Source organism: Rhinoderma darwinii, chromosome 9 (assembly GCF_050947455.1).
Source record: "Rhinoderma darwinii isolate aRhiDar2 chromosome 9, aRhiDar2.hap1, whole genome shotgun sequence".
In the NCBI taxonomy this organism is placed as follows: Eukaryota; Metazoa; Chordata; class Amphibia; order Anura; family Rhinodermatidae; genus Rhinoderma; species Rhinoderma darwinii.
Window position 1 is genome coordinate 32,888,339 of NC_134695.1, and position 18,222 is coordinate 32,906,560.

Consider the following 18,222-nt stretch of genomic DNA (forward strand, 5'->3'; position numbering starts at 1 on the left):
AAAGCTGGCCCTCGAAATTCCACTGCGAATGTGCCGGTGTGTGTGTGTGTGTGCAGCGGACCCACACGAGGATCAGCCCCACTGTCATTCAATGGGAGTTAATTATCTGCGTTTTCATCTAAAATAAGAAGAATGCTACTTGCGAAGCCCATTCACATGCAAATCAAAAAACACCTACGTGAAAGTGGCCTAACGCTGGGCTGCCATCCTCCCGCACATGTTAAAAATTCAAACTAAACACCAAGTGTGGGGACGGTTTCCAATTCCTACATCAGCATATTCAGCTCTCATCCCCCTCCCAGATTGGTGATACATATATTGTCAGCAGGTATCATATAGATCTATTTGTAACACTTGATGACAGAACCTGGATACTGAAATTATTTTTCCTGATAGCCCCTACGTTGTGCAACTTCTGGCCAATGTGGGGATTGCAGAACCTAAAAATGTGGTTTTTAGTACATATTTCTTACCCTGACTTTTTAATGTTCTGCAATCCCTACACTGTCCAGTAGTTGCACAAAAGTGAATCCTTACTTGAACAGTAGAATAGATTTGTAAATTTGTTCTAATGTGTATTGAAAGAATGGAAATCTTTACACTTATTTCTATTTTATATTTGCACATTTTTATATTAAAAGTATCAATATCACTACATTTTATACAGAAATGAACGCCGATTAATATTATAATGTAATAGAGTTCTCAGATGTTCCTCTGTTACAGAGTTTGCTTCTATACAAGCACAGATTTGTTAAATCCATAGATTTCTGCAGGACAAGGCTGCCTCTAGACTAGAGGAAGCAAATTGAAGATGGATTTAAGCCAGGATCACACACACGAAGGAAAGAAAGGTAAAAAGAAAAGACTGATGCGTCTACTTTATTTTGCATCCACTCCTGTGTTTGGCTAAAAAAAAACAAAAACGGAGCCAACAACTGCATCAAAACTGTGTACATGTGATCCTGGCCTAAGAATTCAATCTTCACTTTTGTCCCCAGTTGGCAAGCCTCGTCCTGCAGAAACGTACTCGTCTTCCAAATGTGCGCACAATCAGACAAAAGTGTTACATTTGCTAGCTACAAACAGAGGCTGCGTATACTGGGTCATTCACTTATGTAATAAAAATGCAGTGACAGTGACACTTTAAACTAACTTTTGGGATCAAATGGAACTAGTCACGTTGAAAATGCAGTCCAATCTATGGGCAGCATGTTATAGAGCAAGGGGGCCTGAGCAGGTTGATGTATATTTTTGTAACAATAGATTCAGTATAATTTGTAATTTATTCATCTAAATCTCTTTTCATTTTTAGCTTAGGAGTCAAGTGGGCGGTCCTACACAATGATTGACAGACATCTCTATTCACACATACATCGAAGGCTGTCAATTAGTGATTAGGACCGCCCACTGGACGCCTAAGACCAGAATGTGCAGAGGTTTAACTGAATAAATTATAAGTTATACGGATTCTTTTGCTACAAAACGCTATAACAACCTACTCAGCTCCACCTGCTCTATAACATGCTGCTGGCAGATTGGTCTGCATTTTCAACATGATAGGGCCCCTTCAAATATTTACAATTCCAGATAAGGACGCAAATGTCAGATTCCTAACAGCTGAAAAAACTTCAACACAGCTTAAAATTATAAGAAATTTAACAGCAACTGTGAAATACTTGCAAGCAGCTACTTGTGTCCATGATTTATATTATGGAGAATTTTAAAGAGTAAAAAAATCTCCCCAAGGAGACAAAGGCAACAAAGCTGGAAGCACAGAAATTCAGAGACATGTCGGGGTTCAATAGCGATGACCGTAGACTTTTCATTGTAGTCATATCATTCTTTCTTCTGCCACAGAGAATTTTTAATTTATTTTCAGGTATCAGTCATATTAGACTACAGGAGCTTATGGCATTCTCTTTGTGTCCTTGCGGCTCCATGAGACATGTCACGTCCTATGATTTCATTAACTGCAATAAAAAAAAAAAAATAGTACAGTTAACATTTATAGTAGAAATTCCGTCTTCACCAAGTTAAAATCCTTTCATCTGACAACAATGGCGCTACACTGGTGCTCGATTACTGGATGGATGGTCATGAAAAAGTATATAAAACTCATTTTTAGGGGTAGCAAACCTTCAGGAAGAAATACCAAAATAACTGTTTAATCTCCTTATTTATTATCCCACCTCAGCCTTGTGTTTCAAGTCTTGTGAAATTCCACAGGATATCACATCTCTGTGCTAGAAAAAAAAGTGCTGAATTATAACATTTTCTGTTTTAGCGAAAGGTGGACGCTAAAACTAGAAGGCCATTAATTGCATTTTCAAGCTTATTGCCAATCCAACTATGGAAATATGGTTGTGCCAACCAATAGGCAACTAACATGCAATAATTGTGAACATTGGCCAAATTCTTTAATTTCTAAATGTGTATTGAATAAAAACGTCCTTAGAAATGTGCGTTCAACTGTATAAGACCCAATCGATTGGTCCTGGAGACCAGAATAACAATTTGGTTTTGTGTCTTTGCATTCCATCGGTCATAACTTTTTTATTTTCAGGTTAAAGCATCTACAGGAGGGCTTGTTTGTGTGAAGAATTGTAATTTCTTCAGGTGTAATCTTTTGGGTACAGCACATTAAAATTTGATTTACCGTATTTTTCGGACTATAAGAAGCACTGGACCATAAGACGCACCCATAAATTGTAGCACAAAAGAGAAGAAAAAAAAAAAGAGTTTTGCCTTTAACTGTACATTTCCTGGGTAATATTGAGACAATAAGCTACCACATTGCCCCAATACAATGCCAGTCAGTGCATCCAATACAATGCCAGCCAGTGCCCCATAACGATGGCAGCTACAGTGCTTCAATATAATGCCATCCACGGTGCCCCATAACAATGCCAGTCAGTGCCCCAATACAATGCGAGCCACAGTGCCCCATAACAACGTCAGACACAGAAATACAAGATATTGGCAGCTTTACTGCTCTCACCCTTCCCTGAACTCACCAGACAACACAGATGTGGAGAGGCAGGGGTTAATGGTGTGGAATCTGCTCTTCTAGCGACTCTGTACATAGGAGGGGGCGTGGCTAGAAGGTCCTTGCAGATCAGTACCTGCACAGAAAATTACTGTGCTGCGTGTACTAATGTCTGTGTTATCTGCTCACTGAACAGTCAGATTTGACAGAATTCTGTGTGTAAAATGTGACTGTAAGGCCTCATGCACACGGCCGTACCTGTAATCACGGGCTGCGATCGCAGGCACGGCCGTCCGCTGACGGACGCTCGCATTTTCAGCTCGTTCTCCAATAAAAGTATGGGAGCACGGACTGTAAAAAGCAAAAGATACGACATGACCTAACCTTTGCAGTATATGAAGTGATGAGGAAGGGGCCACCAATCACACAATAGATTATGTGAGCGATAGACCACAATGGTGTACACCACCTAGGTAAGTATGATTAACCTCCAAGGTGAGGTAAGAGGAAAACCAGTGGAGTGCTGAATTACGCTCCACTGCTAAGCTAAGCCCAGCGAGGCTACGCTGTAGTGTCGCAAGAATTCGCTGGCTCGCATCCAGACCCCTAGAAGACGCCAGAATGCGGGCGAAACGCGCTGTGCTTAGTTCTTTTAACAATCCAATGTGGAACAATACGGCCTTTAAGCTATATAGTCCACTACAATTGAAAACATTTTGGACGTAGCTAGTTTTTTGCTACAGAAAAATAACCCACTACGTCTATGAAAATATAAAATAAGTTAAGGCTTCAATAAGTCAGGAAAGAAAAATATGCGGTTGTGCAGGCCCGAGGGGAACATTTCTCATGTTTCAAGATGCGATTTATCAAGGCCTTAAAATTAGGGAACCAGGAAGGAGGAGGACTCAAACATATCTGCTGGAAGCGAGGGTGCCCGTATTATACCAGGACAACACTTCCCAGCAAAATTCCCCAAACTGTAAAGGTGCGGAGTGTGGATCAAAAGGGGGATAAGAAAGGACACCATCTATTAGTGAGACACCGGCCTGTGCAGAAAGGATTGCTTCACCGCGTAACACACATCTATGGATTATTTTTATTTTTTTTTTTACCCCATTATTATACCACCTGACTATGCCCCTGATCTACTCTGCACAGCTTACGTATGGCGCCACATTATAAACTAAAATACCAGTAAAACTCCAAACAAAAACTACTACCAAGCAAAACCCACGCTCCAAAAGCCAAATGGCGCTCCCTCCTTTCTAAACTCTACAGCGTGCCCAAACAGCAGTTTACATCCACGGCATCGCCAAATCAGGGAGAACCCTTTTAACAGTTTTTGGGGTATGTGTCTCCAGTGGCACAAACTGGGTACAACATATTTGCCACTGAAATGCCATATGTAGGGAAAAAAATTGCAATTTTTACTTTGCACCATCCGCAGCGCAATCATTTATGGAAAAGATCTGTGGGGTGAAAATGCTCACTACACCCCTTAATAAATGCCTTGAGGGGTGTAGTTTTCAAAACGGATTCACTTCTCAGGGGTTTATTTTTATTATTTCACTTTAGAGTCTCTGCAATTGTGAATCAATACTAAGTCGCCAAATTAGGCCTCAATTTTGCATGGTACTCTTTCATTCCCGAGTCCTGTCAATAGTCAAGGCAAAAGATTAGGGCCACATGTAGGATGTTTCTAAAACCGGGAAACCAGCAGTCTTTTCATGGTGGCACAAGCTGGGCAGCACATATTGGCATACCTATAAAAAAATTGCCATTTTCACTCTGCAACATCAAGTGTACACTAATTTCTGTAAAACACATGCGGGGTTAACATTCTGACTACACACGTAGATGAATACCTTGATGAGTGTAGTTTCCAAAATGGGGTCACTTCTGAGGGGGTTTCCATAGTTCTGGTCCAATAGGGGCTTTGCAAATGCGACATAGCACCCAGAAACCAATCCAGCAAAATCCGCACTCCAAAAGCCAAATGGCGCTCCTTCCGTTCCGAGCCCTACTGTATGCCCAAACAGCAGTTTATGACCACAAATGGGGTATAGCCGTACTCGGGAGAAATTGCTTTACAAATGTTGGGGTGCTTTTTCTCCTTTATTTGTTGAGAAAATGACAAATTTTGAGCTAAAGCTACGTCTTATTGTTTTTTTCTTACTGCCCAATTCTAATAAAAACTATGAAACACCTGTGGAGTCAAAATGCTCACTACACCTCTAGATGAATTCCTCAAGGGGTGTAGTATCCTAAATTGAGTCACTTTTGGGGAGTTTCCACTGTACTGGTCCCTCAGGGGCTCTGCAAATGCGACATGGTGCCGAGAAACCAATCCAGCAAAATCTGCACTCCAAAAGCCAAATGGCGCTCCTTCCCTTCTGAGCCCTACTGTGTGCCCAAACAGCAGTTTATCACCACATATGGGGTATTTATTGTACTCTGGAAAAGCTGCTTTAGAAATTTTGTGGGGCTTTTTCTTCCTTATGGAAATAGATTTTTTTTTTATTTAGGAAAGACTACATCTTATTGGAATTTTTTTTATTTTCGCATCCAAATTCTAAGAAAATCTATGAAACACCTGTGGGGTCAAAATGCTCACTACACCCCTAGATGAATTCCTTGTGAGGTGTAGTTTGCAAAATTTGGTCTTTTTTGGGGGTGTTTCCTTTGTTTTGGCATCACAAGACCGCTTCTAACCTGACATGGTGCCTGAAATATAATCTAATCAAAAGAAGGCCACAAAATCCTCCAGGTGGCTCCTTTGCTTCTGAGGCCTGTGCTTCAGTCCATTAGCACACTAGGGCAACGTGTGGGATATTTCTAAAATCTGCAGAATCTGGGCAATAAATATTGAGTTGCTTTTCTCTTGTAAAACCTTCTGTGTTACAGAAAAAAATGAATTAAAAGTGAATCTATGCCCAAAAAAATGACATTTGTAAATTTCACCTCTACTTTGCTTTAAAGGCGTTTTCCCACGAGGGACATATATGACATATCGACAGGATATATCTAGAACAGGATATATCTCTAGAACAGGGCCCCCTAAACCCTATTCTAGCTTTGTCTGCTATCGCTGACTCCCGGCAACTTCCTGACTCTATGGTCAGGAGTTACGAAAACAGCGTAGCTCGCTTTGATACGCTGTTTAAGGTAACTCCCATAGTAGTGAATAGCAGTTTCGGAAGCACCGTATCACGTGAGCTACGCTGTTTTCACCTTCATGGTTGGAAATCAGCTGACACACAGAGGTAGAACGGTGTTTAGCGGCCCCGTTCTAGAGATAGGTGCGGGTCGCAGAGGTGGGACCCGAATCTTTCTGACATTTAGGACATACCCTGTGGATATGTCATAAATGTCCCTGGTGGAAAAACCCCTTTAATTCTTGTAATGTTCTAAAAAAATAAAAGGATGCTCAAAAAACTATGCCAATCTAAAAGTAGACATATGGGAAATGTTAATTAGGAACTATTTTGTGTGGTGTAACGATTTGCCTTACAAGCAGATATATTTAAATAGATAAAAATGCACATTTTTAGCTCAATTTTGGTGTTTTTTTTTTTAACAATTAAATACTGAATGTATCAGCCAAATTTTACCAGTAACATAAAGTCCAATGTGTCACGAGAAAACAGTCTCATAATCGCTTGTATAGGTAAAAGCATTCCAAAGTTGAGAGAAAGTACTATGCACACCAGAATGGAAATTCTTTTCCAAATAAATAATTCATTTATAGCCAGTGATTGACCGAAACATCGCACTGTACCGTGACCTTCCTCAGGCACTTTGTCAATGCTGGATCCAGTATTGATTGCGCATTTGTATGGCGGCTAACCGCTGGAGTGAGGCTAACCGCTGGAGTGAGGCGCCTCACTCCAGCGGTTAGCCTCCATACAAATGCGCCATCAATACAGGATCCAGCATTGACAAAGTGCCTGAGGAAGGTCACGGTATTGACCGAAACGTCGCACTGTCACTGGCTATAAATAAATTATTCATTTGGAAAAGACTTTCCATTCTGGTGTGCACAGTACTTTCTCTCTATTGGATTGGCTTGGGCCCCTACTTATGCACCCACGCCGAAACCTAGTGCTATCCGAACCTTGCTACAGCATTCCAAAGTTATTACCACATAAATGAACACGTCAGAATTTGAAAAATATGGCTCTGTCACGAAGGTCAAAAGTGGCCAAAGGGGGAAGGAATTAAAAAATTTTTTTTTTCCCTATAATAAGTCTGATTTAGGGAAAATATTTAAACGTTAAAAAAAAGTACACATTTGGTATCACCGCGTTCGTAATGACCCAAACTAGAACGTTACTTTTCCCGCATGGTGAACACCGCAAATAAAATAAATAAAAAACAATGCCAAAATCACTATTTTTTGGTCACCACCCCTCCCAAAATATAGAATAAAAAGTGATGAAAAAAGCCCCATTTACCACCAAAATAATACGAATACAAAACTACAACCCTCCCCGCAAAACACAATCCCATACACAGCTTTTTTGAATGAAAAATAAAAAAGAAGCTATGGCTCCCAGAATATTGTGACAAAAAATTAATTATCTTTTTTGAAAAGTGATTTTATTGTGCAAACACGGCAAAACTTAAAAATAATCGTATCGACCCACAGAATAAAGTACAAATGTCATTTATAGCAAACGGTGAACACTGTTAAAAAAATAAATAAAATAATAATAAAAACAAGTCAGAATTGATGGTTTTTGGTCACCTTTCTTGCCAAAAAATGGAATAAAAAGTCATAAAAAAAAAGTCGCATGTACCCAAACATGGTGCCAATGAAAACTACAGATTGTCCCGCAAGAAATAAGCTCTCACACAGCTCCGGTGACGAAAAAATAAAAAAGTTCTGTCTCTCAGAATATGGTGACACAAAATGTGCAGAATGTTCCAAAAGTGGATAAGATTGGACACCATTTATCAGTGCGACGCTGGCCACAGATCTGTGAATTATTATTTATTTAACCCATTATTCTTCCCTCTTATTATACCGTGATGTACTCCGCACAGCTTACATATGCCCCCACATTATAAATTGAAATACTAGTAAAACCCCAAACAAAAACTACTACCAAGCAAAATCTGCGCTCCCACAGCCAAATGGCGCTCCCTCCCTTCTGAGCCCTACAGTTTTTGGGTGTCATGTCGAATTTGCAACCCCCCCGAGAGGCCAAAACAGTGGAAGCCCCCCACAAGTAACACCATTTGGGAAACTACACCACTTAAGGAATCTATCTAGGGGTATAGTGAGCATTTAGACCCCACACATCTTTTGTAGAATTTATTAGAATTAGGCCGTGAAAGTTAATATAATTATTTCCACTAAAATGTTGAATTTTTTCAATTTCACAAAGGATAAAAGGAGGAAAAATCACTCCAACATTTGTAAAGCAATTTCTCCCGAGTATGGCTATACCCCACATGTGGTCATAAATGTTTTTCCATTAGAAAGTAACTAACCCTTTCTGAACTGATCCATGTTTTGCTTTTTCGCTTTTTCCTCCCCACATTCCGAGAGCCATAACTTTTTTATTTTTCTGTCAATAGAGTGGTGTGAGGGCTTATGTTTTACGGTACAAGCTGTAGTTTTTATTGGTACCATTTTTTTGTACATACAACTTTTTGAGCACTTTTTATTACATTTTTTGATAGAGCCAAGGTGGCCAAAAAACAGCGATTTTGCAGTTTAAAATTCTTTATTTTTCATGGCGTTCACCGTGCGAGTTAAATAATGGTATATTGTAATAGATTGGATTTTTACGGACGCAGTGATACCAATTTTGTGTATTTTTTTACATTACTTTAGAGAGAAAAAATTGAAAAGGGTCTCTTTTTGGACTTTAAATATTATTATTAGTTTAAAAAATTGTAACAAGTATTTACTTTTGTTTTTACACATTTTATTAGTCCCCCTAGGGGACTTGAACCAGCAATCATTAGATCACTGGTAGAATACGCTGCAATACTAATGTATTGCAGTATATTGTGATTTTTACAGGTTTCTGTAACAGCGCGATCGCTGTTTCTGTCTGTTATTCCCGGGTATCAGCTGTAATACACAGCTGACACCCGCTGTCACTGACAGGAAGCCTACGCATTATGGGTTAAATGGTGTCAATAGAAACTACAACTCCTCCCGCAAGAAATAAGCCCTCACACCACTTTACCGACGGAAAAAGAAAAAAAGTTATGGCTCTAGGCAGGTGGGAAGTGAAAAACGAAAAAAATGGATCAGTCCTGAAAAGGGTTAATACATTTGTAATGAAAAAAACATTTATGACCACATGTGGGATATTGCTGTACTCGGGAGAAATTGCTTTACAAATGTTGGGCAGCTTTTTTTTCTTTACCCCTTGTGAAAATTAAAAAATTCAACATTTTAGTGGGAAAAAAAAATGTAATATTCATTTTCACGGCCGAATTCTAATAAATGATGCAAAAGACATGTGGGGTCTAAATGCTCACTATACCCCTAGATAGATTCCTTATCCTCTTCCCGCGCCATGATGTATTATTGAATAGAGGTGGTGGAGGTAATGTTCGGTGCGGGCTCACCCGCTGAGCCTGGTCTGTACACAGCGGGTGTCAGCTGTGTTTTACAGTGGACACACGGGACTAAGCCATGAACAGGGACCGCGCTGTTCCTGGCTGTTTAACCCCTTAGATGATGCGACCAACCACGATCGCAGCCTCTAAGATGTTACAAACAGGGGGCTCCCCGATCTGACAGCTCATCGGCCCCCCCAAAGAGATCGGGGGGTGCCAATGGCTGTCATGGCAGCCCAGGGACCGAACGATCGCTGGTTCAAATAACCTAGAGGGACTAATGAAATGCGTAAAAAAAAGTTGTCGTTTTTAATAGTGTAAAAAGAAAAAAGAAATTCCTCTGTAATATAAAAAATCATACAAAAGTAAAAGTCTGAACTATTACACTATACCATTATTTAATGCACACTGTGAATGCCGTAAAGATATAAAAAATATAAGCCGCCAGAATCGCTGTTTTTTGGTCTCATGCAGCCCAAAGTGATACCAATACAAATTAAAGCTGGCCCGCGAAAAATAATCCCTCATACCTCTCCATCGATGGAAAAATAAAAACGTTATGGCTCACAGAATGTGGCGACAAAAACACATTATTTTTTTTGACAATTTGTTTTTTCCTTGTAAAAGTAGTAAAACTATATAGAATTTGGTATTGCCGTTATCGTATTGAACGGTAGAATGCCATGTTTACCGTATGGTGAAAGCCGTAAAAACAAAACCTCTCAAAAGACAGTGGAATCTGTTTTTTTCCTATTTCACCCCACAAATAATTTTTTCCCAGTTTCCCAATATAATATATGGTACAATAAATGGTACCGTTAAAGACTGCATCTCATCCCGCAGAAACAACAAGACCTCATATGGCTACATTGATGGAAAAATACAAAACTTGCGGTTTTTGGAACGCATGGAGGAAGAAATGAAAATCAAAAAAATGCCTGGGTCCCTCAGGGGTTAAGGGGTGTAGTTTCCCAAATGGGGTCCCTTTTTGGGTGTTTCCACTGCTCTGGTCCCTCAGGGGCTTTGCAAATGCGACATGACACCCGAAAACCATTCCAGCTAAATGTGATCTCCAAAAGTCAAAATAGCGCTGCTTCCTTTCTAAGTCCAGCCATGTGTCTAAATAGCAGTTCATTACCAAATATGGGGTATTGCCTTAAATTGGGAGAAATTGCTTTCCAAGTGTTGGGGTGCATTTTCTCCTTTATTCCTTGTAAAAATTAAAAATGTCTACTTTTTTCATAAACAGTAGATTTTCATTTTCAAAGACTAATTCCAATAAATTTAGCAAAAAGGTCGAAATGCTCACTATACCCATAGATAAATTCAGTGAGGGGTGAAGTTTCCAAAATGGGGTCACTTTTGGGGGTGTTTCCACTGTTTTGGCACATGACCTCTTCAAACCGGACGTGGTGCCTAAAATATTCTAAAAAAAAAAGGAGGCCACAAAGTCCACTAGGTGTTCCTTTAATTCGGAGGCCGATGTTTCAGTCTATTATCCCACATGTGACCCTAGTGTGCGATTTCTAAAAACTACAGAATCCGGGCAATAAATATTGAGTTTCATTTCTCAGGTAAAACCTTCTGTGGTACAGAAAAAAGAATTACAAATGAATTCCGGCACAAAAAAATCATATTTGTAAATTTTACCTCTACTTTGCTTTAATTCCTGTAATACGCCTAATGGGTTAACCGCTTCCGGACCGCCAAATGTAAATTCACGTTGGCCCTTGCTTGGCTCTGTACAGAGTGATTGGGTGTCTCAGAGTAGCGCTGACACCCGGATCGCACTGTTAACACCGGCCTCTGGTCCCGAAGACATGATCGGGACCTGATTGGTTTAGGCCCCGATCATGTGATCGCAGGGAAAGATTGTTGTAGAAACAAACTGGAAAGTTTGTTGCTACAACAAACTTTATGGGGGACCGATGCTTCCATTGGTTGTCATGGCAAAACCGGAGGCCATACAATGGCCTCCGGGTCTGCCATGCATGGAAGCCTATCAGGACAAGCTGGAGGCTGGTCCTCATAGGCTTCCTGTCAATGTGACTCTCAGGTCACCTACCTGGTAGTGTAATGTATTATAGAATTTAAAAAACGTTTTATTAAAGTGTAAAATAAATTAAAAAAATTACAAAAACATGCCTTTTTCCACCCAATAATAAGCCTTTTATTATAGGAAAAAAATTAAACCGTTAAAAAAAAGTACACATATTTGGTATCACCGCATTTGTAATGACCCAAACTATAAAACTATAATATTTTTCCCGCATGGTGAACACCGCAAAAAAATCAAGTAAAAACCAATGGCAAAATCAAAATTTTTTCTGTCACCACCCCTCCCAAAATATAGAATAAAAAGTGATGAAAAAGTCGCATGTACCCCAAAATAGTACCAATAAAAACTACAACCCGACTTGCAAAAAACAAGCCCTTACACAGCTTTTTTGACTAGAAAATAAAAAAGTTATGGCTCTCAGAATATGGTGACACAAAAAATTAATTATTTTATAGAAAAGGGATTTTATTGTGCAAATGCTGCAAAACATAAATAAAAACACTACATACATATGGTATTGCCGTAATCGTATCGACCCGCAGAATAAAGTAAAATGTCATTAATAGCGCACGGTGAACACTGTAAAAAAATTTGTAAATAAAAAGACAAAAAGAGTCAGAATTTATGTTTTTTGTCACCTTGCTTGCCAAAAAATGTAATAAAGTGATTAAAAAATAAAATTAAAAAAACACGCATGTAGCCTAAAATGGTACCAATGAAAACTACAGATTGTCCCGCAACAAATAACAGATAAGCCCTCACACAGCTCTGGTGGAGAAAAAATAAAGTTCTGGCTCTCAGAACATAGTGACAGAAATTGTGCACAGCGTTCTAAGGCTGGGTTCACACGACCTATTTTCAGGCGTAAACGAGGCGTATTATGCCTCGTTTTACGTCTGAAAATACGGCTACAATACATCAGCAAACATCTGCCCATTCATTTGAATGCGTTTGCCGACGACCTGTCATTTACGTGTCATCGTTTGACAGCTGTCAAACGCCGACGCGTAAAATGACTGCCTCGGCAAAGAAGTGCAGGACACTTCTTTGCAACGTAATTTGAGCCGTTCTTCATTGAAGTCAATGAAGAGCAGCTCAAGATTACAGGCGTCAATGACGCCTCGCATAATGCGAGGAGCTTTTACGTCTGAAACGACGCAGCTGTTTTCTCCTGAAAACAGTCTGTCTTTTCAGACGTAAAAGACAGTTCTCGTGTGCACATACCCTAACAGCGGATAAGATCAGGCACCATTTATCAGTGAAACACTGGCCACACATCTATGAATTATTATTTATTTACCGCATTATTATACCCTCTTATTATGCCCTGATGTACTCCGCACAGATTACATATGCCCGCACATTATAAACTGAAATACTAGTAAAACCCCAAACAGAACTACCAAGCAAAATCTGCACTCCGAAAGCCAAATGGTGCTCCCCCCCTTCTGAATCCCATAGCGTGCCCAAATACCAGTTCACGTCCACATATGACATTTTATACCCGGGACAACCCGCTCAACATTGTATGAGGTATTGTCTTCAATGGCACAACATATTGTGCACTAAAATGGCATATCAGTGGAAAATTGTAATTTTCCCTTTGCACCATCCACTGCGCATTAACCCCATCGCGCACCACGACTTAATAGCATGTCGTGGTGCGGGGGGTTATATATGGAGCGGGCTCATGCGCTGAGCCCGCTCCTTATGCTGCAGGTGTCACCTGTGCATCACAGCTGACACCCGGAAGTAACGGACAGGAACCACGATCGCGCTGTTACAGGAGCCTGTAAAACGGACATTATACTGCAACACATTAGTATTGCAGTGTATTGTACCAGCGATCTAATGACCGCTGGTTCAAGTCCCCTAGGGGGACTAATAAACTGTGTAAAAAAAGTAAATAAAGTTATTTTTAGTAAAAAAAATTATAATTTGCTGAACCCCTTCCCGTCGTAAACAACTTTCAGATTTTAATTTTTGTTTTTTCCTTCCCACCTTCCAAATGCCATAATGTCTTTACTTTTCCGTCGATATAGTACTATGAGGGCTTGATTTTTGCGGGACGAGTTGTAGTTTTTCGTAGCACAATTTATTTTGCCATATAATGTACTAGGAAAGGGGAAAAAAAAATATTTGTGGGGTAGAAAATGAAAAAAAAGCGATTCCTCCATGGTTTTTTCCGTGCCGTTTTTACGGAATTCACTGTGCAATTAAAACAACATGTTACCTTTATTCTGTGGATCAATACGATTACGACGATACCAAATATATATAGTTTTTCTATATTTGACTACTTTTACAAGTAAAAACCTAAGTGTAAAAAAGAAAATTTATTTTGTGTCGCCAAATTCCGAAAGTCATAACTTTTTTATTTTTCCGTTGATTAAGTGGTATGAGGGCTTATTTTTTGCGGGATAAGCTGTAGTTTTTAATAATACCATTTTGGTGTACATGCGACGGTTTGATCACTTTTTATTTCATTGTTTGTGGGAGATTAGGTGACCAAAAAATAGAGATTTAATTTAATTTTTTTACGGCGTTCACCGTGCGGGTTAAATAATGATATATTGTAATAACTCAGACTTTTACGGACGCGGCGAAACCAATTATGTTTATTAATTTTTTTCTTTTACTATGCTCTAGTGGGAAAATGGGAAAAGGGGGGTTTTTTGAACTTTTATTATTTTTATTTTTTTTTACACAAAAAACAAAACTTTATTTAACTCATTTTTACTTTTTTTATTAGTCCCCCTAGGGGACTTCAACCAGCGATCTACTAATGTATTGCAGTATATTGTGATTCTGACAGGCATATATTAAGCCCTAATAGGTGTACAAAGATGGCGGACCTGGGGGCCTTCATTAGGCCCTCAGGCAGCCATAGCAACCATCGCCCCCCCCCCGCGATTGTGTTGCGGGGGCGTGATGAGCTGTTAGAGGGGGCCGCCCCCCTCTTTCTCACGATTTAAATGCTGCGGTCGCTATTGATTGCAGCATTTAACGAGTTAAACGAGCGGGATCGTGCTAGAGCGTGATGCTGCTTGTTACTCTGAAGTGTTGGCTGTAACATACAGCCGACACCCGCATCGTATGGAGCGGGTTCACTCCGTGAGCGCCCTCCATACTTCCCCTACCCGGCTATGACGTAACTGTGTCATATGTCGGGAAGGGGTTAAAGTTAAAAAAAACCCCTTTCCTATTTTTCCTCTAAAGTGATGTAAAAAAGAAACAAAATTAGTATCGCTGCATCTGTAAAAGTCCGAACTATTACAATATACCATTATTTAATTTGCACGGTGAACGCTGTAAAAATTAAAGAATTTAAAACGCCAAAATCGAAGTTTCTTGGTCACCTTAGCTTTTTTTAAAAATGTAATAAATAGTGATCAAAATGTTGTATGTACCAAAAAATACAAACTACAACTCGTCCGGCAAAAAATAAGCCCTCACACCGCTCAATCGAACAAAAAATAAAAAAGTTATGGCTCTTTGAACGTGGCAAAACAAAACGTTTTTTGTTTTTTTTAACAAATAGTTTTTACTCTCAGAAAAAATTGTTGTTTTTACCGCACGGTGAAACCGTAAAAACGAAACCCAAGAAGGAATGGAGAAATCACAGCTTTTTCCAATTTCAGCCTGCAAATAATTTTATTTTCAGTTTCCCAGTATATTAACTGTTTTGGTCCCTCCAGGGCGATGCAAACGCAACATGGCACTGAAAACCAATCCAGCAAAATCTGCGTTCCAAAATCCAAATGGCGCTCCTTCCCTTCTGAGCCGTGTCGTGGGTCCAAACAGCAGTTTATTACCACATATGGGGTATTGCCGTAATCAGGTGAAATAGCGTTACAAGTTTTGGGGTGCTTTTTTATTCTTTGTTCCTTGTAAATATTGAAAATGTCTATGTTTTTTCAGAAAAAGTACATTTTCATTTTCACAGACTAATTCCGATAAATATAGCAAAAAACCTGTGGGGTCAAAATGTAAACTATACCCGTAGATAAATTCCTTGAGGGGCGTAGTTTCCAAAACAGTGTCACTGTTTTGGCACTAGAAGACCTCTTCAAACCTGACATTCTAAAAAAAAGGAGGCCCCAAAATTCTCTAGGTGCTCCTTTGCTTCTGAGGCCTGTGTTTCAGTCCATTAGCGCCCTAGGGCCTCATGTCGGATATTTCTAAAACTGCAGAACCTGGGCAATAAATAGTGAGTTGCATTTCTATGGTAAAGTCTTCTGTGTTACAGATTTTTTTTTATTACTAATGAATTTCGGCAAAAAAAATATGAATTTGTAAATTTCCCCTCTACTTTGCTTTAATTCCTGTGAAACGCCTAAAGGGTTAAGAAACTTTGTGAATGCGGTTTTGAATACTTTGAGCGGTGCAGTTTTTAAAATGGGGTGATTTATTGGGTCTATCTAGTATATAAGGCCCTCAAAGCCACTTCAGAACTGAACTGGTCCTTGAAAAACAGCCTTTTGACATTTTCTTGAAAATGTGAGAATTTGCTGCTAAAGTTCTAAGCCTTGTAACGTCCTAGAAAAATAAAAGAAAGAGTGTTCAAAAAAACGATGCAAACATAAAGTAGACATATGGAATATGTGAAATAGTAATACCACACAAAGTAATTACTATCTGTTTTACAAGCAGATACATTTAAAATTAGAAAAATCATAATTTTCTTTCAATTTTGTTGTGTTTCACAAATAAGCAATGAATTTATTGACCAAATTTTTCCACTAACTTAAAGTACAATATGTCACGAGAAAATATCAGAATCACTTGGATAGGTAGAAGTATTCCAGAGTAATTACCACATAAAATGACATGTCAGATTTGAAAAAATGAAAGTGAAGTGAAAGTGTTAAGAAACTTTCTAAATGCTGTTTTGAATACTTTTAGGATTGCAGTTTTTAAAATGGGGTGATATATGGGGACTTTCTAATATATAAGGCCCTCAACGCCACTTCAGAAGTGAACTGATAACTGAAAAAATGGCCTTTTGAAATTTTCTTGAAAATATGAGAAATTGCTGCTGAAGTTATAAGCCTTGTAAAGTCCTGGAAAATAACATGACATGTCATGAGAAAAACAATCTCAGAATCGCTTGGATAGGTAAAAGCATTCCGAAGTTATTACTGTTAAAGTGAAATATGTCCGATTTGAAAAAAATAGTCTGTGTCAAAACAGGCTGTTTCCTGAAGGGGTTAAAAGGGGGACTCCAACCAATATAAAGTTTTCCCATGTGTCCAATCAAAGGGGTTTTCCTCACAATTCACATTGATCATATCCACAGAACCACTTTTCGGACAGGGCCTTGCACTGCCAGGTGTCCAGTGCCTCCTGCACTAAATTGCGCAGCTTGAGGCTCCATGCACACGACAGTATTTTCATCTATCCCGAAATACTGTCAGTAAATACCGATCCGTAGGCATCTGTATTTCATCCGTATATACGGAAGGGTGTCCGTAAATATGGTCCGTAACGCATCCGTATTCCATCCGTATATACGGATCCGTACAAAAAGAGGGAGGTTGCAAATGATGTCATCAACATGTTGGCTAGCAATGCTTCCGTAAATATGGACGGTTCACAGATGCACATCAGCAGCCGTCCATATTTACTGAAGCTCCCATAGACTTCTATGGGAGAGTCTTTCCGTAATTACCGACCAGAATAGGACAGGTTCTATAATTATTTCAGCACTTTACAAAGTATGGGACCACGGCCCACAAAATGCAAAAGAACGGACATGTTCCATAATTTTCTGAACATTTCTACGGCACGGACACCCACCCGTAGCACTACGGAAAGGTGTCCGCGTTCAATGAAAGTGAATGGGTTCGTAATTACTGATGAAAATTACTGTCATGTGCATGGGCTTTAGGCTTCATGCACACGACTGTGCCCGTAATTACGGGCACGGCCGGCCGCGGACAGCCGGCCATTTTTACGAGCCGTGCTCCCATTATAAAGTATAGGACCACGGTCCGTAAAATGAAATGTCCTATTTTTTTCTGCAGGTTTGTACGGAACACCTTCCCGTAGACATACGGGAAGGTGTCCGTTGGCCATAGAAATGAATAGGCACGTAGTTACGGGCGATTTTACGGTCGTGTGCATGGGGTCTTGTTGTTCTTTTGGCGTTTAACCCTTTAATGACCAGCCTATTTTAAACCTTAATGGCCAAGCTATTTTTTACGTTTTTCCATCGTCACATTCAAAGAGCTATAACTTCTTTATTTTTGCGTCGACATAGCTGTATAAGGGCTTTTTTGTTTTTTTAATAGTACCATTTTGGGGTACATATAATTTATTGATTAACTTTTTTTTAACTTTTTTGGGGGGGTAATATAAAAAAACAGCAATTTCGCCACACTTTTTTTGCGTCCTAAATTTACGCCGTTTACCATGTGGTATAAATAACACAATAACTGTATTCAGGAGTTTGTTACGATTGCAACAATACCAAATTTATGTTGATTTTGTAGCGGGATTTACTACGTTTTGGAGCCGCATCACTCCAGCAGGTGGAAGGGAGCGCTGCACCGGCTCCCTTTCCCTTCTTGTTTCAGAAGCGCCCTGGCCC

The 18,222-nt window shown here is 39.5% G+C and overlaps 1 protein-coding gene across 1 annotated transcript in view; it reads right to left on the reverse strand.

Annotated features, from left to right (window-relative positions):
- Positions 1-924: 924 nt before the first annotated feature.
- NFATC3 (nuclear factor of activated T cells 3) overlaps positions 925-18,222 on the reverse strand; it is a 172,695-nt gene continuing 155,397 nt past the window's right edge. The window contains exon 10 of the mRNA XM_075837492.1: positions 925-1,973. Coding sequence (XP_075693607.1) covers positions 1,900-1,973 — 74 coding nt within the window. The 3' untranslated portion in view covers positions 925-1,899. The remainder of the gene's footprint in view (positions 1,974-18,222) is intronic.